The sequence below is a fragment of the Botrytis fragariae genome (genome assembly GCF_013461495.1).
Source record: "Botrytis fragariae strain BVB16 chromosome Unknown tig00000274, whole genome shotgun sequence".
In the NCBI taxonomy this organism is placed as follows: Eukaryota; Fungi; Ascomycota; class Leotiomycetes; order Helotiales; family Sclerotiniaceae; genus Botrytis; species Botrytis fragariae.
In genome coordinates, this window is record NW_023501007.1 from 336,736 (window position 1) to 363,491 (window position 26,756).

Consider the following 26,756-nt stretch of genomic DNA (forward strand, 5'->3'; position numbering starts at 1 on the left):
CCAACATCGATGTCGAAGTTTCGGCAGAAAAATATGAGCTCTGACTGAACTGATTCTGGATTACAATCGGACTACCTGTCTAGATTATCATGATATCGTTGTCTGAATATTGCAACGACTTGATGATTCTTGATTTTCTTTCTCGTCTAGCTACTTACCCAATAACATGGTCGCCTCGATCATGACTTTACCAGTCTATATCCCTGTTGACATTCAGTTCCACCAATTTTCGTAACAACTTCAGGCATTGAAAGGTAAGACAAACGAGCTTACATATAAAGTATGCAAAAGAATAACTCTTGATAACTAATACTCATCTTGTGCCTTTTCGCCCGTCAACTGCAAGTAAAAGTAGGTAGTGAGCACAAAGGAACCCCACCCCGCCGTCGCCCTCCTACCAATACTTTACAAAAAATATTAAAAATGTCAAAAAACATACAACAGTGGGGATTCGCTGGTGGTCACCCACCCAACTACTAATCCACCGATCTGAAGCTTGTGTATGGCAGAGCGGACGGGATGCCCAATTCTCTTCAGTCTATGGTCGTATGTGACAATCATTCAAGTTTGAGAAAATATATCGCGCGCTGGTGTTGAGGTAATTGTGGTGGAAGGTGGAGATGGAAGAGGGGAAATACAGAGAGTGATATTACCGGGGTTCAGTGGAAGATTTCAACACTGAAGATATGACGTGAAATAGCTACTAGATGCCTAAGTCAGACCCCATCGGAGGGGGTGAGCTGAGGGTCCTTCGGGTGAGAAGCCACTTTCCGGAGCAGAGTTGGGATATAAAAAGTCGCTGTAATCACAGGCACCTTAAGAACAAGTAAAGTTCAAACACTCGACGTGTCGAAAGCAAGTATTGACCAACACAGCTAAATAAAATTGTACGTGAAATTTCTTAACGCACTAGTACGGATTCGAGCCTTTGCTGATGGAAAGCTGACGAGAGAACTTAAGATGGCAGACTATTCATATTGTATTGTTGACCAGAATATGTCAGAATAGCAACCGAAATCAAGATTTGAAAAAAGTGACAACGAAGATCAAACGACGATGTGTAAGGAGGACAAAACTAACCATGGAAATTCAAGCATAATTCAGGGAATAGACGGGGAATGATTTCCGGAAGCCCCTTTCTATATGAATTGCAAGACCGAGCTTAAGAAAAGTGAGATTCCTTCTAATGATTGACCTGATGGTCAGGCGTGAAACTTTGTTATTTTTGGTCTCTTGAACCGGGTGTTTAAGTACACAGATATCAAGAACTGTTGGCATGGGATCGACGTTATACAAGTGGTGCAAACCCCTCATCTGAACAAATCAAGATGTAAAAATCCCGAATCCACACGAAAGTCATCAAAACCAAACCAAAGAAGCGAAAATCAAAACCCCCTTCCGGAATCGCAACGAGAGCAAACAAGCATGCACTGACGGGGTTTCTATGCCATGGCAACTGTTGGCATCACCTCGGTGGTGATTATGACGTTCTTCATAACAGGTTTAATACATTGATTGATATTGTATCTGTCTATTCTAGGTTCAGAGCTACGAGAGCTGTATGCAATACGCGCGTGCTATAGCGCGCTCATGTGTGCAAATTTACTCGTATCGCACCTGGAAGGATACAGATACTGATTTCCCAACGTCATCCAATCCTGTGGCGAAAGCTTTGCCTCCATCTTTGGCTTTATTTCATCCCTTAAATCTTTCTAAAACTAGATGACTAGAGATTTTGCTATATGAAGTTGCTGTGGAGAAGACTATTTATGGTGATGCCGGCAAGAATTGGTACGCAGCTATTATCGATGGAGTATTCAGACTTGGGGTAAGTAGTACAGTATTCTATTAGTTCAGTTACAAACTGCACAAAAATCCCACATTTTTCAGTTTCACCTTATATATTTAATTTCTAAGTGCGTACTCGAGTCTCAAAATCGTTGTCATTAGTTTTCAGTATGATAAAGACGACTCTCGGTATTCATAAGAAGGGTGATAGTCTCTCCTGGATCACATGTGTTATTTCCTTAGAAATACCCAGACCTTTAGACCAATGCAATCGTCTCTCTCTTAATCCAGTCTATCTTCACTCGTCCCATATGTCTTGTAGAAAAACACACAGGGCCTACTACAGAATAGCTGTTCCCTATCCCATCCACAGGCTCATGAGGTCGCAATAACATTGGTACTCCGACGCCTGCGATATGAGCGATCCTGTCTCCGACTCTCATCAATAGCGGACCAGAGCCAATTTCTCCATCTTCTGTTGTGAAGAAGCTCCTCTTACCTAACATGCTTCGGTAGATGTCTTCCAGTACCTGGAGGGCCTGCGGATTGTCCGTCAACTTTATAAGGAGCAGCAGACTCGCTATTGTGCTATCCCGCTCGGGATCACTTGACCAAGATTCGGTCGCCGCACTGTGTACATATGCAAGCAGCTTTACCGCCGCCATTACTATCCAATTTTTCTTGGAAAGAATCGTTGGCATTGCATGCCCATTACCTGGCGAACCAAATAAAGACATTATCGCCCAAAGAGGATCCTCCATAAAGTCGCGGGTGGAGGGGGTTACTTTCAACCAACTATACAATAACCTCATAACTGCCAAACGGGGCACAAACTCCTCTTCGAACTCATTAATATTCGCTGTATCCAATTGAGGTGTATGGTAAGCGGCCATAAAATTTTGCCAGTATTGCTCTTCCACCGTGTCAAAAAACGTAATTTTGGAATGAAAAGTCGCCAAAACTTTCAACACACGCCCTTCAACCACACATATCATCTCTATCTCCCCAATGGGTGTATCCATGTGTCGTCCCTTGATGACGTTTCCTATACGCTCCCTGCCCATCTCGTGTAAGTATTCGGAACTCAACCAGGTGCGGGTCTCTAAGGCTGTGTTCCAATCCGGCAGCCAAGACGGTCCTCCCGGAAGTGCTTGTTGAAGTCCCGAGTCGGCAATGAGATGCAAAAATGAAATGTGGCAACCGGTGACATATACAAAAAAATCCAAATATACCAAGTCGAGGGGTCGTTCGTAGTCAGCCAATGGCGGGTTACTCGATAAATCATTTCCAGAACTCCAAAGAATGCATAGACATGATCATGACTATTTGATGTACGTCTTATCCGGATATTTTTCATGACAGCATACCCGGATAATAATTCCGAATGAACTTTCTCTCTCTTCAGAACCCGATGCTGCAAATAATCAGCTATAGCTAGCAGTGGTGTCGCCCATCGAAGTGTAGACAGGCTTGTAATCGCTGGCGTCAGGACTTTGAGCGCACGAAGGGAAGATTTAGCAGCCCAAATCGTTGATTATCGATTACCATTGGGCTAAAGAGTTCCACTAGAGTTGATCAAAAGTATGGTGCACTTACTACTGATAATTGGGTTGACATGGACATTTTCTCAAGCTGCAAAATCCAAGACCATGAAAACTGAGACATTATATCAGCCCAGGGCTCAATGAACGTCCTAAACGCGATATCATAGCTTTTCCCAAAAGTCGTGGCGTACGAGGTCGCTCTTCTCAGTTTTGACTTGGGCTCATCCGCAAAATAAAATATCCCTCCCATGTGTAGCCAAGAAATCTCGGTTGTTCCCCAGAAAAAGCGTGGGTTCGTAGCGAGCATGAATTCCTGAAACGTCCAAGCCCGGTATAACCACTCACAGTCGAGATTGACCTGCTCTAGAGGAATACCTGAAGATCTTGTCGTTTTCCTTATGTCGCATATACTTTGACGCAAACGAAGCCAGTTTCTTGGAAACGAGATGGCATACTGTATTGATTGCGGTACCCAAGAGAATCTTGTCCACCCAATAAAGTTGCCGTAGTCGAGCTCCCAGGCTGCACTGACGGCTTTTATTGCCTGTCTCAACAACAAGCTATCTTGACCCAGCCAGGTATATACTGCGGCGGCATTTTGATAAACGCGAGGCATCATTGGTATTTGTTCTGCCTTTTCATTCAAATCCGCTTGGTTAATGCAAATTGCATCTACCCAGATTTTGATACCCCCGTGCATCTCCCTGAGTGCCTTCAGTGCATCGTGACAGCTTGCTGTGATGTTCAATTCGTGACCGTTACAGTTAATCGTATCCGGTGGCGATCGATATGTTCCCCAAACATAAGAGAGAGCAGAAAACCAGGGACCCTCAGAACGACTCACGGCTACGACCTCGAGAGTTCCTGAAAGGGGGGAATCTTTGGTAGTACCATGAATATTTAGGACGCGGACACAAGCCGATTCCTCAGCTTTAGGTAAAGGCAGTGACTTGTAAGGATCTTGGACACAAGGTACGTTGATCACGTTGGATGCCATTTGACAGGTGCAACGTTGAAATGTCAACTGATAATTTTGGGACAAAATGCTCCGGGTGAGCCTATTTAATATTCAGGATAATTTTGTTGACTTGACAATGATATTCTCGGAATCTCAAATAATAGTGAAATGGAAGAAATACGAAGAGAACATCTCAAATGCAGCTTAAAATTTTGCACCATATTATTCGAGAAATGTAGATATATAATTCTAAAGCTGCTGGAAAATTAGAATCGGGCGTTTTTTTCGATGTGTTGTAACATTTCCAATGTGTTCATTCAGCCTCGCATTATACGTACCGTCTTTCCATTTGTTCCTGTGTTATGCAAGTCAGCCAATCCGGTGATTTATGTCACCCCTCAGTGACCCTTGCATTTTCCTAATGGGAAGAGGATCTACAGACAGGGCGGTGATTGAGAGCACAAGCAGCGAGAATATCTTCCCCATCTCTTCGATTTCTCGATCATTAAAATACGAGGTAGGCTTGCTATCTTTGCCTACTGACACGTACTAGGCAGACTTCACAAGTCGGCGTTGTGGTGCTTGGATAAGAGTTGCAGTGCTTGTAAGATATCTGCAAGCATTATTGATTATGGGTCTACGATTGATCAGTTGACTAGTCTACGGTATATACATATACTTTACCCCTCAGTTATCCTGTGTAGCCTTTCCCGCATTATGAACCGGAAATCCATAACTGCTTCGTTGTCATTCATCAGGATGACGTAGTATCTGATTTGGTGGATCTGAATGGCCCTCCAGAAGCCCATCTGACCTAGATTGTTTCGGAGGCTTGAGATTGGGCAAAGATCATGAAGTCCTTGTTTGTTCAGAGGTTGCTTTGAAACTCTATGTTTGTTGATTGCTCACCAATCGATACGAGACTTTTTTTTAATGCCTGCTATGAATGTAAGGAGTGAAACTTTGATCTGGGTGTTCAAGTACCCAGACTGTGAAACCTGGCGGGTCTTCACGAAATCCAATTATCACGGGGCATAAACTCCTCACTTTCGAACAGATCAAAATGGGAATCTGCTCAATTCACACATAAGCCCACGAAACAAATCCAAGAAGCGAATATATAATCCCCCTTCCGGGCTTGCAACGAGAGCAATTAAACACAATGCTTCATTTTTTACAACATGGGCAACAGAGTCACATACCAAAAGAACAAATCAACTTAAGATAATAAGATTCGATGGGGAAGAAATCTACAAAACCGCTCGACTTATTAGTTCTGACCCCTTTAGTGAGCGTAAAAATTTAAGCAGTAACGAATAACAATGAATGAACAAAATTGACAAAAACGAGAGTAAATACGTGTCGACAACATGAAGGAACGCCTTTTGCTGACTGTGAATTAGATGGAATTCCCTGCACACTCAAACCACAGCCAAACTAGTAATTCAAACCGAACAACCTGAAACTACAACCTCCAATCTCGAAAGAGGAGTCCGCTTGCGAAAGGCGCAGCGGTGTCTCCCTAGCACTTGTTGGAAAAACTGTGATCGAGTTAATGATTTCGATTTCAGGGTTCGAGATACTTATATACCACCAAATAAAGTCTGAAATACCGGAGTGGTGAGGAAAGTGTGAAATTATGCAGCGCATGAATATGCGACGCTGTCAGACATCTCCCATCTCCCCACATTAATCCCCCTCTCCCACCTAAGCGATAGCCGCTTAGGACAACATCAAATCTATATCTAACCAAAAAATACTCAATATTCGAGTACAAAAAGGCTTGCTTAAACTTCAATCAAAAAGCTATGATTTAGCATAGGAGTAGATTCAAGAAAAAAGCTCATGGATTCGTATAAATCTGATCCACTTCTGAGATAGAAAGAATAAAGGGATCTGGTTCACCGTACTATCTCTCTACTTACGTATTTACTACGCGTCTGCCAAATTGCGTGAAGCAGAGTAATAATAAGTGAATGAAATCAGTGTCGAATATGGATAGAATGACGACGATGGGAAAGCACGACAGACAACGTTGGCTAAAGCAACAACAATATCCAAAACTCAACTGCCCCGCGTCAGGGTGAACCCCTAACCCCTAACAATCTATCTCCTCAAGATCTTCAAGTAATTTTCAATTCTCTGTACAGGAATCTCTAAGTCGCTGACTCTATACCGGAATGATGATGCTGCCAGGGATGATTATAGCGAGTCTAAGATCTCTTTCTATCTCTCTGAAATACTCCGAAATTCAGAGCTAGAAGTCTCCGCAGGAAGTGAATATCTGGTTTCCTAAGGTGAAGCATATGATCACCGGGTCTCTGTCACTACGTATTTATGATGAGGCGGCAGTTTACTAGTATCAGAAGAGTGCATTTACTCTTAGAGAATCGCCGAATATCCTAGTTCCGCATTCGGTCCCTTCCCCGCATAGGAGATTAGACATACAATATACGATATACGAGTATAAAGTAATCTCTGACACTGTCTGTTTCAGACTATGAACTTAAGCAGCGCTCGGAATGACATATGTCATATTGTTCATGACTTGCAGTAAATGTTGTGCAAAAAATATTGTTTCTTCTCGATTGCTGCTTTGGAGTATCTAGTTTCATGTAGTTTTTGTGATTTGACCTTAATATTGGAAGATTGGAGAATAACGGCAGTAACAATAAAATAACAACAACAACAACAACAACAACAACAACAACAACAACAATAGTAACATATATCCCAATCCAATAAAAACAGAACAACACCACCAACAATCAAAGATTGCCATCCGACCCAAACTCCCCCCTCTACCCTCTATCATTCTCCTAAAACACTCTCCCCCATACAATCCTCAAGCCCAAATCCACGAATCCACAAACCACAAAACAATCCATTTGTCAAATTCGACCAGTTCTAACCCCTCAAACATGGAACTCTCCTTTCTCGTTGACGCAATATAAATAGATGCAAAAGCTCTACTCTTTCCCTCTCTGTCTCGAGGTTTAACAAGGAAATCCTTTGCCTCGTTTTGTCCACATTTTGATTTTCGGTGAACTCCATTCACGAGGAAAGAGAATATTAAGCACGCATTGACGTTTCGGTATGTGAATCATAAAAAGGGTTGGGAAATTGAATACATTTGAAGATGGTACATTCACTGAGAAGGCCAGGCAGATTGTTAGTGATGACTTGTTAAGAAAATATTCATCCTGCTTCGTGATCCAGGCCAAGTCCAAGAATAGCAGAATACATACTGTTCCATGCATGCACTATAGTGAATATCAAACCCCCCCTTCACCCCATCCACAATCCACAATCCAACCCCACAAATCCTATTACCATCCATATAAAACACCCCTCTCAAGCATACACAAACAGCAAGAACCACTTCGGAAATCAGCGACTTCATCTCTAGTACAAAAGTCTGCGTTGCAAAGCCAATACATCGTAAACGCATCTCCGAATCCAAATCCGTACGCATGGTGCGCAAGCACTTGTTTTCGCGATCTCACATCTATCGAAGTGCGCGATGAGACCGGACGAAAATGACATTAATGAACGCAAAATCACAGGTACATTAAACGACAGCAAAAACACGTCTCAACGACAAAAAAAAGTGGGGAGAACAGTTAGAACGAATTAAAAGGCCATAAAATTACGCAACGCGCTACCCATTGCTCGTGGAAATAAGAGCAATAATAGGATAGACCACCACAGTGATTCATTCTCCCCTATGCTTTGCACTGCAAAGGTACAAGCAGCTGTTAGTCATTTTGATTCGCAGCGACGAGCATTGATATACTGCTCTCGTTCGCGAAGATCGCGTGATCATGTACTATATGTATCCGCAGTGAAAATTTGGCGTGGCCCATTATTAATAGCAATTGTTGTTGGTGGTCTTATTTCGAAGAAGGCAGACTCGTAGAGCCGTCTACATTCTTGAAGGAATGGGCTGGTACTACCAGTCATCTCTCACCAATGCCGTTCTTTCCCTCTTGACATTCGTTTGAAATAAAGCATACTATTTGAACCGAGAGGAAATGCAAAGCAACACCCAGTACACCATACCAAATATCATTACCAGAACACATCAAATATAGGTCATAATTTCGTATTGATCCCCCCACATCTATTAGCCACCCGCGCAATCTGTGTCTCAATCTACCAGTCTCTCCACCGCATATGTATTCGTATCCCATCATCCGCCATCATCTATCCATCAAATGCTCACGAGTCCACTCCTCCCTCCTTCTCTCCGACCGCTTATTCAGTCTTAACAGCAACATCCTTGCTTACTCCATCCGCCTCCGCCGTATTAATCTTCTTTCCCGTCTTTGCGATCTTCTCCAACACAGTATCGAATTCTAATTCTGGCTTTCCAATGACTGTTGCGGTTTGACCTGCGAGATCGACTTCGTATGCGCGGACACCTATTTTCCTAGTTAGTGATCTTCTTTTATGCTAAGATTATGATCGAGGTAGTTGATAGGTCCGCGACGCCAAGCTGCCACCTGCGCAAAGCTCATGTATTCCATGCGCGAAGCAGAGGAGAAGAGTAAGATATCAGAGAGTAAGAAAACGGAACAAACTCACCATCCAATTTCTTCAAAACTCTATCAACAGCTCCAGAGCATCCTCCACAGCTCATCGAAATATTGAACTTGTATGTATGTTCGCCCTCCTCTGCGATCAAAGGAGCTGGTGTGTTTACTCCGGTGTCTGCCATTGTGTCTTATTTAATTATCTGTTCTTATCGTATCTCGAGGGATGTATTTGCGGTTATGAACAATGGATGAATCTTAATTCTTAGACGTAGGTATTCAATGCAAAGTAAAGTAAAGTAAATTTATTATTGTATCGAAAGTAGCAACAGAAAGAGGATGCGACGACGGATTATTATAACTCTTTCGAAGCTGCGGAAAGACTGAGAGGGGCACCTGCACTGATAACGCAATGCGCTCGCTTAGAAATCACAAAGCCGATGGACCCTGGCCTGGCGCCAAACAAGGATGAAACTTGCTCAGAACAGATCATTCACTTACTGGCTGAGTCGAGTGTTCATCACACACACGGGGATTATGAGACTCCATTCCATCACGGACGGATATTGCTTTTTCGATGGTGTGAGATGTTATGGGATATTGTGAGCATGTTTTTCAAGGGGTCGAATCCGCTTTCCTAATATCAATATTGACTATTTGATATTGGGAGCGGGTATCACAGGAGACAATGGGCAACAAGGGTTATTCATGACCGTTTTGGGTTGAAGCTATTTGATTACACAATTGCCTCTTCTGAACATGTAGCATAACATACAACATGCAATCGTGAATGCAGGTACAGTATTTCTGCGTACTGATATCACAGGTCCGAGTATTATACATCCAATTTGCGCTGAAGATCATATTCTTCTTAAAATCGCTTTTTAGCTGTAATATATAGATATTAACTATTCCATTTAAGTTGAACCAGGCATTTCTTCATCGTCATCCACATCTTCGACACGTGCCTGCCTATGGTCCCCATCTTGTCTCTCTGGATCTACCAATCCAGACATTGAATCATTGTTATCCTCCTCCGCTTCAGAGTTATCATCAAAATTTTCCGGTGTTCTCCAAAAGCCAAGATATTGCAAGATTCTTGAAGCTGCAGAAAGTGATGGTCCACGTGGTTGTTCTTCTGATTCTCCTTCGGCATCTCCCTCCAGTTCCCCTGCCGGTAATCCTTCTGCAAAATTTCTTAATCGTTCAAGTGCTTCTGCTTCATTCTCTAATTCATCGCCACCATCGATATCATCACCCCCTACTCCACGGCCTCGGAATGCTTCTAATCCTGGAAATCCTGGCATGAGTCGTGCGAGAGCCGCGAGCGGATCATTAAATCTATCTTCAACGGGTTCGTGCTCATTTCCTAGATTTCTTCTTTGAGATGAGTAGGAGATGGTATTCGAATAAGGTGGTAATGGATCTGAATCCGAGTTGTTGCTTCTGTGGAGGAGATTTGATGGGACGAGACTCATCAAATCTGGTTGATTCTCCAAATAAACAAACCTAACAACATCAAGATTTAATTCCTTGAGGTCCGATAGCAGGGGGGTTTTTGATAAATCGGGCTTATCAATTGTATGCGCAATTTCCATGAGTAATGCAGTAGACTCGGTAGTATTCCAAAGATCTTTTGTTTGGAGAACATATAATTGCGTGAAGAAAGTATCAGATGCAGTTGGTGGTTGTGTTCCCCAAATTGACGGAGGTGCGTCAAGGTTTAGTTCTTGGAACAGTTGACAAAACAGCCAAGGTACCTGTTGCATAGATTCCGACAGAAGACTTCTACATTTAACCGCGTCCTTAAGTTGTTGCGCGGCCAGGGCAAATGATGGTTTGGCGTAATTTATTGTGTTTGCCCACTCGGGTATATTTCGACTGGCGGCAAAGTCCAAAAGCCATTGAAATTCATGTGCACGTAAAGCAAGATGGTGTATCATCCATCTCATGCAATATGGATCAGTTTCGGGATCCAAACTCAAGAGCAGTTTTGCCCATTCAAAAGCAGTTCGATAAGTTCCCTTCATGACGAGAGATTTTATGTAGTGATATCCAGCTAACCAAAGTTCTCGATTTTCTGGTCTACTGAAATCTAATCGAGCTTTACCTTTGGCCAATTTAGCACCAAAGGATGACAAAGAGATTCGGCCAAACGTAAATAGAGCTCTTTCGACCAGATCCGATGCTAGAGAATGGTCGCCTTGATTTTTTGCAATCTTGCTGACTTGGAGAAGAAGTGAAATGTTGTACGCTATGATTGGTCAGTTAAAGCTATGTGAAGTATAGATTTTACTCACGATATCTCACAATTAACCCAATAAGATTTTGCGGATCACCCATTTCAACCAGACTTTGAAATGTTACCTGCACAGATTGGTATGATTGATCATGTACAAATCTGTATTCTATGGTGCCATCAACCACATCTTGATTTTTGACGACTTCCATCGTTAATCCACCCGAGCTAGATTTTGGCCATTCATCCTTCCCCTGGATGAAGAGGTTACGTCGCAAGGTAAGGTCTGGAAGTCCTTTGCCAGGTTGATGGCGTCCCTTCAAGACTGTCTCTAAATCCATTTCTTGATTATGTTGCCTTCTCCTTGCTCCACGGCCAGTAGGTCCTCCAGGATCTTCATTTGGCTCTGTAGCAGCTCGTCCAAATAAGCTTCGCATTTCGTTTGCAACTTTGAGATGCTGTGTGTTGATACCCAAGAGAAAACAGACTCTCTCGTATTCTTCATCCACTTCGACTGAACTCGTCATATTTGTAGCATTTGGTTTCTTCAAATTTAACTCTTTCAAAGCTTGATCAATATCATCCAAATCATTCTTCGGTTTAGCTTCAGCAGCTTTTGCAGAATCTTTTCCTTTTCCAGCATTTTTTACCTTCTTCTTTTTCTTTGACTTCTTGGGTTTTTTCGGTGTCACAATTGGTGTGGGTTCGATCAGTTCTTCTTCCGCTGACTCTTCTTCTTCCTCGACGCCCTTCGACTCGTCATCGTCATCGTCTTCTAAGTCTTCTAAAGCTGCGAAATTCGCAAACAAGCTGGGTTTTGATTGTGAAGGTTGTGGCTCTTCATCGGATTCTTCTTCTCCTTCTTCTTCTGCCGCTTCCTCTTGAGCTTGAAGTTTGGCTTGCTGTTCCAGCTCGCGCTGTTGTTGTAACTTTCGTAATTGTCTACTCGACATGATGAGGGTATTTGTTATTTGAATAATACCAATGAATATCAAGATGCGTGCGGAGAATTATGAGAATGAGAATGGCAATGAATGTGAATGTGAGTGTGCAAGAATTGACAAACAAAAATAGCGGACCTATTCTATTCTAGAATCATTCATCTGTTCCAATAAAAATTGAATGACGCATTCGATTCACTTACCTACATCTCATAATCTCGAGCTAGTGGGGTTGATAGACTGGTGGACCGATAGAGATTGCTTACCTAATCGTTTGATTGGTCATGTTTCGGGATGAGCAGAGAGCAGATCCATTTTACTGCTGGCAAGAGCAAGACCTCGCAGACTCTGATACACAGACCTGGTGGGTAGTACTTGTACATAATAGCACCTACTGGTAGTTCACGTTGTACTTTCTCAACAAAACAAGAAGAAGAATAATTACCTCCCCAGTATGTTATATTGATAAGAAGAATACTAGGTAGTCAGTCGTCTTTCGTCTTTATTACCTCTTCTCCGCCTGCCACCATTACCATTCTCTCAATTGTTATAATATCAATACCTTCCAACCACTCTCCCACAGTCCGTCCGCCCAACCACCCCTCTTGAGGTCCTGGCAATATCCGGGGTACTACCAAAGCGTTATCTCGGAAATCAAGCTTAGCTAAACCCCCCAGGAACTCAAAACTTGGGAATTTCCTAAATACTAGAAATCTTCATTTCCAATGCGTCGAGTAGCATTAAAAGCGATTCGCACGGCGAGACAATTACCTGCTCTTCGTAGCACCCGTGGAAGCATCTTTCAACCATCAAACTATGTTCTAAGTGCACGATATTCTTCCGGTAGAGCTCCTATTCCCAAATCATCAGCATCATCAACTTCACCACTCCAAAGCTCCTTCATCCCAGCCTCGATGTATTGGCGAAGGTTTGGTCTGGCCTTCGTTTCAGGCTTGGTTGGATATGGCGCGTGGTATACATACAACGGAGACGGAACTCTCACTCAAGAAGCCAGTCCAACTTCATCAGTACAACAATCTCGCGGCTTCTCAACTAGCACTATCTATTCAACACCGATCGGGCCCGAAGAGACCGCGGATGCTAGGAAGGCTGTAATTGTCAGCACAGAAGGTCTTTATACTGACACAATTGAAGGTCCAATTTCAAAGGATACCGACGATTCTGGAAGAAAAGTTTTAGAAATGTTAACACCAGACCAAGCAACTTCAAAATTGAGAAGAAATGAAGAATCTTATTTTGTCGGTCGTGGCAAAGGAGTAGTGCGATACGATGTCGTTCAAATCCCAAGCAATGACCCAATCGAGGATGATCATTCTGAAAAGATTATTGAAACCAATGAAGCAATTGCCGGACAATCACCCTCGGATTGGATGTTTTGGGGTGTATTCGATGGGCATTCGTATGTTTCTATTTTAACTTACAACTACGCACACTAACATCTCAACAGAGGCTGGACTACTTCTGCGAAATTACGACAAGTATTGATCAATTATGTCGCTAGAGAACTCAACTCTACCTACCAAGCCTCTCCCAATCCTTCCACCGAAGCCATTGAAGCTGCGATGAAGACTGGCTTCACTCGACTCGACAATGAGATTGTACATGAAAGTGCGCAGAAAGTAATGAAAGGCAATTCGAAATTGGTCGCAGCAGAACTGTTAGCTCCAGCATTATCAGGATCTTGCGCGCTTCTTTCTTTCTATGATACAAACACCGGACTTCTGCGCGTCGCATGCACAGGAGATTCACGCGCGATCTTAGGAAGACGAAGTGATAATGGAAAATGGACTGCTAAAGCTTTATCAATCGATCAAACTGGTAGCAATCAAGATGAAGAAGCCAGGATGAGGAAATTACATCCTGGAGAGGATCACGTAATTAGAAATGGTCGTGTCTTGGGAGGTCTCGAACCAACTCGCGCATTCGGCGACGCAACTTATAAATGGACTCGTCAAGTTTCAGAGAGGCTAAAGGAATCTTTCTTTGGAAGAACACCATCCAGCCTTCTTAGAACCCCACCGTACGTCACTGCGGAACCTGTAGTAACGACTACCAAGATTCAACCGGAGAGTGGAGACTTTGTTGTAATGGCTACGGATGGACTTTGGGAGATGCTCTCAAACGAAGAAGTTGTCGGTTTGGTTGGACAATGGATTGATAAACATTCAGCCGATTCGAATGGGAATTCCGCAAGTTCATGGACAAAAATGTTTACAGCGTCGCAAAAAGGATTACCTGTAGAAACAAGTAAAGATGATGGTAATAGTGGCCAGAAAGCCCCAATTCGACAACGTCAATGGGGCGTCACTGAAAGTGATAGATTTGTTGTTGAGGACAAAAATGTCGCCACACATTTGGTACGAAATGCATTAGGTGGAAAGGACAAGGATATGGTTTGCGCTTTACTGTCACTACCTGCACCTTATTCTAGAAGATACCGGTATGTTACGCTCTCTACGCTGTTTATTTCCATGAAACCATGTTGACAAATGTACAGTGATGATCTTACAGTAGAAGTCATCTTCTTCGGCAATGGACCAAAATCTGGCGATATTGTTGTCAATAAGGAAGCAAGCGCGAGCGCAAACAACGTCAAGCCTAAACTATAAAATGACTTTAGATTCAAAGAAAAAGACTACTTCTACTTTTCAGCGTGTATTATTAAGCATTAAGCTTTGATATTGTATTTCGGGGAGGACGAAGGGAATGATTGGTATGGATGGATGGTGGTAATATACCCAGCGTACTGGTTAGTGAGTTTCAAAAGACTCGAATTCCTGAAGAGCTCAAACGATTGTTAGCTATAATTGCGAATAGTATATGAATTCTTCGGGGCATGTTCATGGTGCTAATGTTGTGAGGATTTAAATGTGGATATGAATACAAGCATGTATCTACTACTGGCTGTTAAAAATTTGTCAAAAGGGGCTCATAGTGTTCGAGGGGAAAAGTACTTTCTTGATTTTACTGTCAATTGTGCTCAGGTATCTTGTTGGCTATGACTTTACGGACTGGTTTACCTATATGTTCACTGCTTACTATTTGTTAGTTGCAAATGTCTGACACCTAGTATCTAGTGATAAGAGAGGGAAAGCGATCGCAAATGCTATTCGTCAGACTCTGGGAGTAACCTCATCGGTTTATACTTGAGTACCCGTTGACTTTGTTTTCACTCCCTCTTCTCTCGTCAAAATCTGATGATTGTTCGTTTGTCAAGCAATGCATGCATTGAAAGTGGTCACAAATGGGGTGGATGATAGACGAGCAGATTAGGGTATGAAATTTTACTTTGTCAATTGACTCGAAAGCGTATAAGTTTGATTTTTCTGAAATTTAATTTAAGGCTTTTAGAAAATTGGAAATTCGAAAGTTCGCAAGGGTACTTCCGGACTCATTTGACCATGCGACAATTTCATCCCCCTTTCTGACTCTGCTTGACTCTTCTTTCTTTCAAATTCTGCAAGAATTCTTCCTTTTTCCTATCCCTCGGGGCGATGATGTGCTTATCAAGACGCCCTTTCTGTTGGCTAGCAACATAGTTGTAATATCTATTCCTCTCTTTTGAATCATGAGCTCTTGCTCTCAGTTCCTTCATCGACTTCTCTTTCATGCGTTCAATCAGGACTTTGACCCGCTCATATTTCTCAAAGGTAATGTTCAGCGCCTCCATTTGATTGAAAATTGTTGGAAAATCGATCGAATCCACATCTGCCTTATTCTCACCAGCACTTAAAACCCGCTGGAAATCTGCCATCAAATTTTCGATTTGTGCATTAGCATCCTTGAGGGATACATCAATATATATAATCAACTCTTTGATCGTTTCCTCATAGCCCCCCCAATTTTTGTCTTTAGTTCTGCCTCGACTAAATCTTTCAAGGAGCTGATATGCCGAGGGAAAATCAAAATTATCCCATCCCTGCTTTTTTGCTTCTTTGGTCATACCGCACTCGGCTTCCTTGAGTGCTTTTTCAAGATTTTTCCTATCTCTAATGACTGAGTCAATAATGTTTGAAAATACATCCTTCATTCTCCATATATTTCTTATCTTTAGCTTTAATCGTTTATGAAGAGTAATCCAAACTACTCCCACTTTTCTACAATCTTCTAGATTTAGATTGGCAATTTCATCTCCAGGTTTCACTTTGGCGAGTTCTTCCCTTAGATGATCTGTTTCTCGCTGAAAAGTGCCTATATAAACATCGATGAATTTTGAAAACCCTCCAATAGCTTCCGAGACTGACCAGACCTGTTCTCGAAAACTTCGAATTTTGGTACTTAGCCCTGGAGAATCTTTCGACAGTTCTGGCAGACCATCCCTCAGTCTGTTAAGTCCATATCGCGAATCGGAATATGCATCTTTTAAGACATCAAGCTGAGGACTGATATCTAAATTTGCGAGATCATATAATGGACTGACTAGCTCGTAGGGCTCGAATTGGTGTGAAATGTGAAAGGCATCGCGATTATCATGTTTGTGTGTAGGTTGTTTCTTTTCGCGTTGAAAGTCTTGCTTCCTCTCGTGAACATTTTCTTCTTCTCTTTCGTACATAGATTGTTCCTTTTTACGCAGAGAGTCTCCCTTTCCCCCGTGTATATATTCTTCTTCTCTTTCGTACATAGGATTTTCCCCCAGGGAGATACGAATATCAATGACGCGGAAGATAAGGACAGTTGCGTAGATAAGAATGATCACCTTGATGAGTCTTCTCATGGAAATGCGATGGCGAAACGCGGTACTAAATTCAGACCATAACGTTGGTACGTTGGCTAGCTTCTGTCGCCATGAGGTCTGACGTCTTGGTAATTCGATTTCTCCGGGAAAGACGGGGAAGGAAACTCTTTTTCGTGGACTGGAGGTGATGACTCTGGAGGCTCGTCGAGTGCTTGGTTGTGAGGTTTTAGGGGATTGGGGAGGAGTGAAGAAGGTTAGGCGACGAGGGGAAGAACTGTTGGTGCCGATTGTAGACATGGTATTTGAGAGTCTGTTCAACTGTGAGATTTACATGATAGGTTCATAGTTTGTGATGGGGTGGAATATAGACAAACTTTTGCTTTGAGAGAATTTGGAAGGCTTTATGTTACTTTCTTGTCCGGATTGGGTGATCCAGCGATCCCGCTTTAAGCTATTTCGTTAGTCTATAGCAACTTGACAAAGGTTCAGATTTACTATTTGATACCATCAATAATTTGGCTCTGATGTTGAGGCAACTTCGAAAATCCTTTGTCTCTATTATTCCTGATTGAATAGTAAATTTACTGTACGTGCAACAAAGATGGACGGCAGGTTTTGCATTTACAACTAACCAACTGCCATAGTCAAACAAAGGAAAGCGTTGTGTTCTACCGTATAGCGCGATCACAGTAAGGAAAGTAATCCCATTTGATTTTTTGGAAACTTTTGAAGACCACAACGCCGCCAACCATGTTACGAAACGACCCCCGCCAAAGTCGCAATGTTCCCAAATATGGCGCCTGGTCAGAGAACCCCCAAATATCAGGGCTTACACCCCTCGCTCCCCTTTTCCCAAAAGCACACATGGATCCTGCAGAAATCGTTCTCCGGAATAGAATTGAGGACTTTCAACGAGAGCAATTTGATGGATTTACCTCTCGAGAATTGGCGGATATGGACGTTATCACTGACAGGCAATTGAAGGAATCAACTTTGGATAATCCCATCATGCCACTTTTCCAACAGCAGAGATGGGAAATACAACCCCATCAGCCGGATTTGACGAGGGATCATATGTACCCGCTGATAATCGATGGGGTGCAGCGGGGAGATTGGTCAATGCATAATCCGTTGGTGTATGAAAAGTTGAAGCCGGTTCTGCAATTGGCGAGTAGGACTATAACGAGCATGTATACATTACCGTGGGTAGGAGCTGATCTGCTGAGAAGCATCTGAGGTTTACAGGTTCGGGCTGATTTAGATAATAGTTCGCAGCTCTGATATTCGGCGAAAGAGTTCCTATTGATCCAGCGAGGATTCGTCCAAAAGATGAAGTTCCGGACAATTTGGTATCTTTTCTTCCATACAATATCACAGATTACAGTCTCGTGCGAAAGAGAATGGAAGAGGTATTCGACGATCTAGAAAATAACTGGAATTGCAAATTCGGCTTCATGTCACCCGATGAAGATCCTCGGGGTCCAGAATATCCCATCGATCCAGAAGATACACTTCCAGATAGTGTGTATGGACTTACCGTAACGAATTATCAATACATGGAGTATCACGAAGCGGAAAATAAAGAATGGCAGATTTATGTGTGGCTTGCTTATTCAAGGTTACAATCATTATTCAGAAATGATTTGACTACTTCGGAGAGGAAAATGGTGGAATGGGCAACTGCTATTACGCTGGTGCATGAGATTGTTCACGCGATTAATTTTGTTTGTCCGAGGATTGATGGGACGAGAGTGAGTAATCCAGATGATGAGAACCCGCCGTGGTTTTTTGATGATGAAGCATTGGCTGAAGCCGGGTTTAGTTTTGAGGTTGCTGTGAGTTTTTCCTGTTTCCGAAATTGGGATCTTGAGGACTAATCGTGTTGGCTATAGTTGAATGGCGGAACTGTTCGTTCTTTTACCACGGTGAGAGGAATGCCATATGGGCATTGGTTTGAGACGATATGGCCATCGGTAGAAAGTCAAGATCTCTGTGGATCGAAGAGTATTACGTTAATGAACCCCGGACCCTTCGATTACCAGGAAAGATTTCCAATACCGGCTTCTTTCTATGAAGACATGCAGCAAAGAGAGTTTTGGGATTATATGGTACATAGATTTGGACACAAATTATTTCACTACCGATCAATCAACCATGGCGTTCGTCTCAATTTCGACATCTATACAAAAAATAGAACGCCGATAAAATTTAGAGATATATCAACTATACGTATAGTTCCGGTTACTCCTGAACCAGGACATGATAATGAAATCTTAAGAGAGAGATGGGAGAGTATCCAGGCGATACTCGGCGCACAAGGCGAATCTGAAGAGAGAAAAATTGCTCAAAGTTTCGGAATGTCTTTATTGCAAAGTTCCAAGATTGAAAATTCGTTCTGGACACATGAAGAAACGCAACGGAGAGGTGCTGCTGCGATATTTGAACATCTCAAGAAACAGAGCGTCTCGGAAGAAGAAAGACTCTCTGACTTAACACACTTGATTGGATTTATGTGGACGATTGTACAGAATCACAAAAATAAGATTGATGCTCTATTAAAATCCGGTCAAGCCGATATTCCACAACTCCAAATACCCTCGGAGGAACGTCGAAGAGCTTTACTTGCGTGGAATAGAGGGACGTCGATTTTTGTAAATCAATGTTCCAAACAATTTCCTAACGCATTAGGAGATCACAAATTTCAACTTTCGACTCTGGGACTTAGTCTCGAGATCCTGCGCTTGCAAATCTTTTCTCCGAATCTGCAGACCGAAACTATCAAATCCGGGCCTGATTTCATGGAGCTAGCCTTACTGCTTCGTCTGCAAGATTCCTTTCTCAAAGGTGATAGGATTTCGTGTTGGGATTTTGTGAAGAGGATTAGGGAGATTGAGGGATGTTCACTTTTTGCATTTTTGTGTACGTTGTGGGTAGATACGGTAATTTATGAGGGGTCAGAGACGAATTTGGAGAGGGTGAAGAGTATGAGGGGGTTTGAGTCGATGGGGAATTGGTGGAGAGAGTTGTGGGATAAGAGTAGTGGGGGGGAGTGGGAGGGGATGTTTAGGATTTGGGAGGGGGTGAGGGAGGAAGCGGAGAGGAGGGTTAGAAGTGCGCATCATATGTAGGGGTAAGGGTGTATGTTTGGGATGTTTGGTGGTGCTTTTTGAAACGATTGGTCTGTATGCTCTTATGTAGAAAATTAGTAAGCCTTTAGAAAATTTGCCTGTAACAAATTGTGTATTTCATATAGTTTGGATTTCGAGCAGTTGTTGCATATTCTAGACAAACTGTATGCTATTAGACGACTCATGATCGGAATGAACCTCAATGTCACCAAATCTTTAATGGTGTGGAGACAACGACTCCAAAGACTGCATAATCCGAACAGATTTGAACGCTTCCAGCAACGTCATTACATTACATCACACGTATTCCACTACTGACCTTATGATAAGAAACCAAGTAGACTCTCATATATTGTCTAGCACAAATCCCATGTCCTATCATACAATTGAGACAATCTCAATGTCCCAAAAAGCTCCATGAAATAGCCTTAAATCAATGTTCCCAAAGCTCCAATGATATGAATTGTAATAAATACCTCAGAACTTTCAAATGCATCCATTTAATTTGAACGTTGTAGTGATTTCAATACCTGAATTCGATACAAATGATCGAAGATATGTCATCTCAATGTCTGAACTGAATTTATATTTCAAATTACGTTTGTAAGATGAAGCATTGTAAATATCTGATGTTAATGTGAACAATCAAGGGTGTCTCGATAACTCTTTTGGCTTTGACAATTGATAAAGTCTCAATGTCTGACCTTACTTCATATTCTAAACTGTAATTGTATGATGAAATGTTCTAAATATCTGATATTTACGTGAACAATCAAGGATATTAGAATATTTCTATCGGTGTTATAAAATCAGATGTATTAGATACTTGAGGATGATTGAATACATGTGATGAATTTGAATATTGAGAATATTTCAGTAATCAAAATTGATTTGGAGAATGGGGGATATATCGATTTATCATGTGATTTTTTAACATAAGAATGTTTTGAATATATTAGGACGATGGGATATTTGTGGCAGGTTCGGATAATGGAATATCTTGATAGCTAGAATCCACTTGAAGAACCAAGGATAATTAGATGTGTTACTTGGTGTGATAATAGCAAATGCATTAGGTACATTGAAACAGTTGAGTATTTGTGACGAGTTTGAATGACGAGAGTAGCTCGATAGCTGGAAATGATTTGGAGATTTATGGATATATCAATGTGCCATTTGGTTTCATGACATTCAATGTATCAGATACGTTGAGATAATTTACTATGTGTGACGGGTTTGAATAAGGCGAATATCTCAATATTCAGGATCAATTTGAATAGTTCAAAGACTCTTGATTGTCAAATGGCTTCATGACATTAAATGTACCAGATACCTCAGGGCAATTCAACACGCATGACGAATTCTCACAATTAAATAAATACAATCTATAAGTCAACCCAAACAATCAAAACAAAGTATCATTTAGATATACCCTGATCATTGGAAGCCTCACATAGTGTAAACTAATGATGTAATGTCTCTCGAGATCTAGACATTCCATTGACGTTAGCTGTCGCTTAAAGTAAGGGAGCCGAGAAATGATAAGCAAACCTTAACTATCAAAGCTAAACAACTTTCTTTGATTTATCTGTGTATTGTCTTATGTTAATAGTTGCTTTCATGAATGATTGATGGTTTATTTGTTGTTGTGGGGTGTTTAAATGGTCAAAATGGACAAGTCTGTGTCTGGGACCTCGAGAATGACTGATTTGATGTCGTTGTGCTCAGAATTTCAACAACTTCTATTGTATTTTTCTAGTTATTGTATTGTAGAAACTTTAGCAGCATTATATTGTTACTTGGACCGTGGTATCTAACAGAATTGATATGTTATTGTCCCAAATTACAGTATTGAAGCGTGATTTGGCAAATTCCATGGTCTAGATACCAGATATTAGTGATTTTTTCACTTTCAAATCTGGTTTCGCAGAATTGATTTTCAAAATCAAGCATTTTTCTCCAATAAATATATCATTTCAACCAGAAAACCCATCAATTACCTTTATTTTGCACCATCCCATCACCAAAACGAACGATAACCATTCCCAAATCGCTCCCAGCGCCCATCCAGCGCTCTACCAACTCCCAGGCCACATAAGCATCCAAGCTTTCCCTCTTCCGCCCTATCCCCTCTACTATTTCGGTCTCCCAGTCCCCCGATTCGCAACCCTCATCCAAGCCAACGCCTGGGTCAATCATCCCATCCTCCACCCCAGTTTCGGTCCCCACCCCCTCCCCGACGACCACCCAGCCGTTCCTTATCCAGCTGAGCCTGGCATGCAATGGCTAGGCTACATTGCTCCTTCTGCCGGCCGCTATATTCCAGTGGATAACCCCGCGCATTATATAAATCCATACGATATCAATGGACCACGTGGATTTCCTCCACATATCCCTCCAGCACATCCGGTATATCCTCCTCCTATCCTCCCTTCTCAAATCACCTACCAACAACCAGCTAGCCATCTAGCTCCGGCTTTACGCCCCCACCATCCTCCTCCACATGATTCTCGCTTCGCTCCCCCTGCTCCAGTCGGCTACCTTGCTGGTGGTGCCCCAGGCCTTCAAAACAGTCTTCTGAATACCAGCTATGGTCTAAATGGCCCTCCTATTGCCAATCCGATGGCTAATTTAACCGTTATAGGCTACCATGACGAGAAAAACCTGGTAGCGATGGAGAATTAGCGAATCTTGCGGCAAATTGATATTCCTGATCGACCGGAGATAATCGATGAGTTCTGTGAGGAGACTAGAAGAGAAGTGGAGAGATTACGATCTATTTGGGAGATGGAGCGAGCTAGTGGTGCTTCTTTGAGTAATTTTGGTCCTATTAGTGCCAATAGCAGTGGTATTAGTGGTGAAACGGGTGTTGGAGGGGTTGGAGATCTTAGAGAGAACGAGAATACGGATATTGGCGGGAATGACGAGGATAGTCTGAGTGATAGCGATATGGATTACGAAGGATGAAGCGTTTTTGCCGAGTTTTGGTGCTTTGAGCACTTTTGTATGTACTTTTGGATCGTTTTTATGCTATCAAAATGACGTAAGACTCTTGCAAAGGAACATACTCCACAAATATCTTTATTATATACGAAAATTGTTTTAAGCTATGAACAATGGATCCGCAGAGTAGTTCTGTGGACAAAAGTATACACAAGAAAACACTTCCTCCACGCAGATTAATGAGATAGGAAGTATGCCATCTCAATACTGACCACACCACCCCGTGCCAGCAAGTAAATAAAACGGGTAATAAACCTACACGCGCGATTAGATTTTAGACGATCTCATGTAGAAGATCGGACTCACACTTGGCAACCCACTGACAAATGGCACGTCCATCCCACCATACTCATCCACCATTACATTCCTACAGCTCAACACATCCGTCACCATCAACCCAGCTTCAAATCCCACATTCTTTATCTCAACCGTGTAATATTCTGCACTCTCGCCGATGTTGTTCAGCACCATTAGAGTCATACATTTCCCATCTCCCTTCCGAAACGCAATATTATGTGGGTCTGAGTAAGCGACTTGGGTTTGATCAGTCGCATATGTATCTGATCGTGCTATTGCCAAAGAACGTATAGCGTTCAATTGCTTGACTAGAACATAAAGTGGGGAGCTAGTATCGTAACCTGTAGGCCATATTGGTTCACGATCATAAGGATCAGTTGCGCCATGAAAATGTTGTTCTTGACCTTGATAGATAATTGGTATGCCATCGGCTAATATCGTGTATGTGATGATATTTTTAGCCAATGTAAGATCACTAGTATAGTTTCCGAAGCGGGGTTGGTCGTGGTTCTCGGTGAAGGATCCGAGCAGTGTTGTGTCTTTACATCGATAATTTTGGGACTGTAGTTGTCCTATTAGGTTTTCTGATGTTGCGGAGGTGTTGGAGAAGAATTGTGTGAGTTGGTAATACGACGCGTAGGAAAGAAGTCCATCCATGTAATCTTGGTAAGGACATAGATAATCTACATCTCCATCTGCCACTTCGCCCACACAATAAATACCCGCAGCTTCATTGAATAAAGGCCAAAAATCTTTTTCCACGTGTCTAACAGTGTCCACTCTCAATCCATCAATTGAGTAATTGGCTACAAGTGACTTGATCCATGTGGTATAGAGATCTCGAACATCTTGTCGAGTGGTGTTTAGATCTGGCAATGGATACTTCTCCGTTCCAAGTTCGCATAGTTCGACATTCGTCTGATTGTTGTAATCATTAATAAAGCAAACATCATGAAAGTATTTGCTGTCGTTGAATGGATTCATGATGCTGAAATCGACGTTATACGCAGTATCATCAGATCCCATATGGTTCGCCACGACATCAACCATCAAGTACTGCCATAATTAGCTATCTTTATCTATGCTTATTTTGTATCTAATCATACCATTCCTCGACCATGAAGTGCGTTAGCTAATGCTTTCAAATCCGATGCGTCTCCAAAGTGACTGTTTAGACCATATAAATTTTGAGCCGAATACCCATGAAAGCCTCGACCTGAATCCGCAACTTGTTCAACAACTGGTGATATCCATATTGCCGTGAACCCCATATCCTAGTATATTATTAGCACCCATAACTCTGCTTACATATAGCTGCACTTTTCCTCTTATACCTGAATATAATCGAGCTTGTTAATTATGCCTTGCCATGTCCCACCACAATATCCCCGAGTTTGAGAAGGGCAATCCGTGGTATTTGAAACATCTGTTCTAGCGAATCGATCTGTGAATACTTGGTATATCGAACGAGTTCTCCATTCATGAGGTGTCGCTGATTGAACGCCGTTCAAAGAAGCGATGCCTAGCAAGGCGGCTAACAACATTTTAAAGGAAACCATTTTCCAGCCTTCCTTCTATCGCGAAAGTTGAAAAGAATGAAAATTCTTGTGAAAAGAAAAATTTATTGAACTTTTACTAAATCATTTGCAATCTCAGTCTATTAACAGTTCAATGAGAACTATCGCGAAGAAGTACTTGGAACACGAAATAAAAGTTCACAGGAAACCTCACAGGAAGGAACGTACAACATAAAGGGTGACCATGAGTAGCCAATCTAGTAACCTTACGTAGGTAGATTTATGATTAAAGGTACGAGTAAATCCTTTCAGAAGGTTGCACTCTACATTTACCCCAAATGGGAAGGTTACAGAAACATGGTTGGTGATCCTTCTGCGGACGACCCACCTCAAGCGATCTGCGGAAAACCAACAGACCTGCACACCATAAATTCCCCTTCCGAATTGTTCTTGTCACAGCCTATCCTTGAGAATAGATACCCCTACTCGAACATCTGTGACAAGAATCAATGGGTCCGATGCGAACTGAGTGTTGCGGCTGCCACGAGTGTAGTATTGTAGTTCGATTGCATATACCTGATTGAAAATGGCAGGAAGCAGGAGCGGAAAGGGATTGTGCTCAATATGTTTCAGATAACACTCCAATGATTAAAAATTAGTGTTTATCCTATTTATATGCGTCTTGAGCATTATGTAAGTTATGGAAATCGAAAAAGTAATGAAATTCAAATACATCGTTACGTATCCGGGGATAAAAATTCTCCTCAAGCTCCCTGCTCCCTGTGAAGTGTCGATACAAAAGAAAAAGTCTTAGCTGGAAAGACCGTTTCATTTTTTCGATTGAAAGTGTAGCTACTAATAGACATCGGAAGCACCTTTCCTTGTTTGTTGAATGATTTTCTCGGCTGGCATTACGCTTTTAATCAACCCGACCCCAGTACCAGAATATGCAACCATCCTGCCATGTGAGCCCCAAGCCTTATCACCATTTCTTAACTCCTCCTTATATAAACGAACGTTTTCTTCGTCTGTCATTCCAGCTCTCTCGTCCTCATGGCCTTTATTGAGTAAAGCGCGACCATCATATTGTGTTGGCCATCCCACTGTTGTCTTCAATCGGTCACATAAAGTAGACCTCCGGGTACTAACACCACCATCTACTGCTTTCACGAGCTCCCTCTGCCAGCCTTGAGGAATACCTGCTTCTTCAGCTGCTAAGAATCTGGTACCCATCACAGCCCCTGTCGCCCCCAAACACATTGCAGCAGCAACACCTCGTCCATCCATAATTCCGCCCGCTGCAAGCAGTGGTATGGAATTGATTTCTGACTTTCTATCTTCAAGTGCATCTGCAACCTCTGGAAGCAACGAAATAATACTGGCTGATCGAGCTAGACCATGTCCACCAGCATTGGAACCTTGAATGACCAGGACATCAGGTCTCGTTGTATCCACAACATCCAAGGCTTCCTTGACAGTCCCAACTTGTACCCAGATTGAAACTTTCCCGTCACTAACAGATCTAAGCTCTTGAGCCCATTCTTTTAAGTCCCCGGTTCTTTTAGGTGCGTAAAGCCATACTGCTGAAGGTTTATGTTGCTTTGTAGCCTCAACAGCGACGTTGATTTTACAGCCCCAATTCTGGAAGCCAATACCAATAGGAAGACGATCAAATGTCTCAAGTTGTGGCAATTTTCGACTGGCAACTTTAAAGAGTGACCTCGTCATGGTAAGTTTTTGATGAAGATCCGCCCCATCGTTACCCCCTGCAAGAAAACCTATACCACCCGCCAGACTCACATTAGTCGCGAGAGCAGGCGTGGCAGCACCCAACATTGGCGCTGACACAACGAGTGGATACTTAATCCATGGAAAAGTCTCTAGCATACGTCGCCTCGCTATTTGTAAAGATATTGATGACATTGCGATTGTTTATATATGTCGCGTGGGTTGTTGTTGCTTTAGACTTTGCCTTTCGACGACATCATGGACTTGTGTTTGACTTAAGGTTGGAAGTCTTGGAAGTTAATTAACAATTAAATCACAACTCCCAGTATGCTTTGTTATGATCTGAAGAGAAAGAAATCTCAGTATCCTGTACCCAAAAGAA

At 42.2% G+C, this 26,756-nt stretch overlaps 9 protein-coding genes across 9 annotated transcripts; 3 read left to right on the plus strand and 6 right to left on the minus strand.

Annotated features, from left to right (window-relative positions):
* Positions 1 to 2,045: 2,045 nt before the first annotated feature.
* Positions 2,046 to 4,329, minus strand: Bfra_012400 (putative heterokaryon incompatibility protein; the record flags this gene model as incomplete). Its single annotated transcript, XM_037342716.1, has 3 exons — positions 2,046 to 3,081; positions 3,156 to 3,202; positions 3,385 to 4,329. The coding sequence occupies 3 exons, from the start codon at positions 4,327 to 4,329 to the stop codon at positions 2,046 to 2,048; spliced, it is 2,028 nt and encodes a 675-aa protein (XP_037187438.1).
* Positions 4,330 to 8,436: 4,107 nt separating this feature from the next.
* Positions 8,437 to 9,010, minus strand: Bfra_012401 (uncharacterized protein; the record flags this gene model as incomplete). The annotated part of the gene is made up of 2 exons (XM_037342717.1): positions 8,437 to 8,714; positions 8,878 to 9,010. 2 exons carry the CDS (start codon positions 9,008 to 9,010, stop codon positions 8,548 to 8,550), a joined length of 300 nt encoding a protein of 99 aa, XP_037187439.1. The 3' UTR covers positions 8,437 to 8,547.
* Positions 9,011 to 9,742: 732 nt separating this feature from the next.
* On the minus strand, positions 9,743 to 12,017 carry Bfra_012402 (putative nulp1-pending protein; the record flags this gene model as incomplete). Its single annotated transcript, XM_037342718.1, has 2 exons — positions 9,743 to 11,079; positions 11,126 to 12,017. 2 exons carry the CDS (start codon positions 12,015 to 12,017, stop codon positions 9,743 to 9,745), a joined length of 2,229 nt encoding a protein of 742 aa, XP_037187440.1.
* Positions 12,018 to 12,730: 713 nt separating this feature from the next.
* On the plus strand, positions 12,731 to 14,769 carry Bfra_012403 (putative protein phosphatase 2c protein; the record flags this gene model as incomplete). Its single annotated transcript, XM_037342719.1, has 3 exons — positions 12,731 to 13,425; positions 13,474 to 14,466; positions 14,524 to 14,769. The coding sequence occupies 3 exons, from the start codon at positions 12,731 to 12,733 to the stop codon at positions 14,633 to 14,635; spliced, it is 1,800 nt and encodes a 599-aa protein (XP_037187441.1). The 3' UTR covers positions 14,636 to 14,769.
* A 669-nt stretch (positions 14,770 to 15,438) lies between these two features.
* On the minus strand, positions 15,439 to 16,998 carry Bfra_012404 (uncharacterized protein; the record flags this gene model as incomplete). Its single annotated transcript, XM_037342720.1, has 1 exon — positions 15,439 to 16,998. One exon carries the CDS (start codon positions 16,996 to 16,998, stop codon positions 15,439 to 15,441), a length of 1,560 nt encoding a protein of 519 aa, XP_037187442.1.
* Positions 16,999 to 17,451: 453 nt separating this feature from the next.
* On the plus strand, positions 17,452 to 19,829 carry Bfra_012405 (uncharacterized protein; the record flags this gene model as incomplete). Its single annotated transcript, XM_037342721.1, has 3 exons — positions 17,452 to 17,907; positions 17,970 to 18,536; positions 18,594 to 19,829. The coding sequence occupies 3 exons, from the start codon at positions 17,452 to 17,454 to the stop codon at positions 19,827 to 19,829; spliced, it is 2,259 nt and encodes a 752-aa protein (XP_037187443.1).
* A 2,277-nt stretch (positions 19,830 to 22,106) lies between these two features.
* Bfra_012406 (uncharacterized protein) lies at positions 22,107 to 22,796 on the plus strand (the record flags this gene model as incomplete). The annotated part of the gene is made up of 2 exons (XM_037342722.1): positions 22,107 to 22,496; positions 22,554 to 22,796. 2 exons carry the CDS (start codon positions 22,107 to 22,109, stop codon positions 22,794 to 22,796), a joined length of 633 nt encoding a protein of 210 aa, XP_037187444.1.
* Positions 22,797 to 23,033: 237 nt separating this feature from the next.
* Bfra_012407 (putative alpha- protein) lies at positions 23,034 to 24,688 on the minus strand (the record flags this gene model as incomplete). The annotated part of the gene is made up of 4 exons (XM_037342723.1): positions 23,034 to 23,087; positions 23,139 to 24,185; positions 24,236 to 24,403; positions 24,464 to 24,688. The coding sequence occupies 4 exons, from the start codon at positions 24,686 to 24,688 to the stop codon at positions 23,034 to 23,036; spliced, it is 1,494 nt and encodes a 497-aa protein (XP_037187445.1).
* An 813-nt stretch (positions 24,689 to 25,501) lies between these two features.
* On the minus strand, positions 25,502 to 26,569 carry Bfra_012408 (putative 2-nitropropane dioxygenase protein; the record flags this gene model as incomplete). The annotated part of the gene is made up of 1 exon (XM_037342724.1): positions 25,502 to 26,569. The coding sequence occupies one exon, from the start codon at positions 26,567 to 26,569 to the stop codon at positions 25,502 to 25,504; it is 1,068 nt and encodes a 355-aa protein (XP_037187446.1).
* Between the last annotated feature and the right edge of the window lie 187 nt (positions 26,570 to 26,756).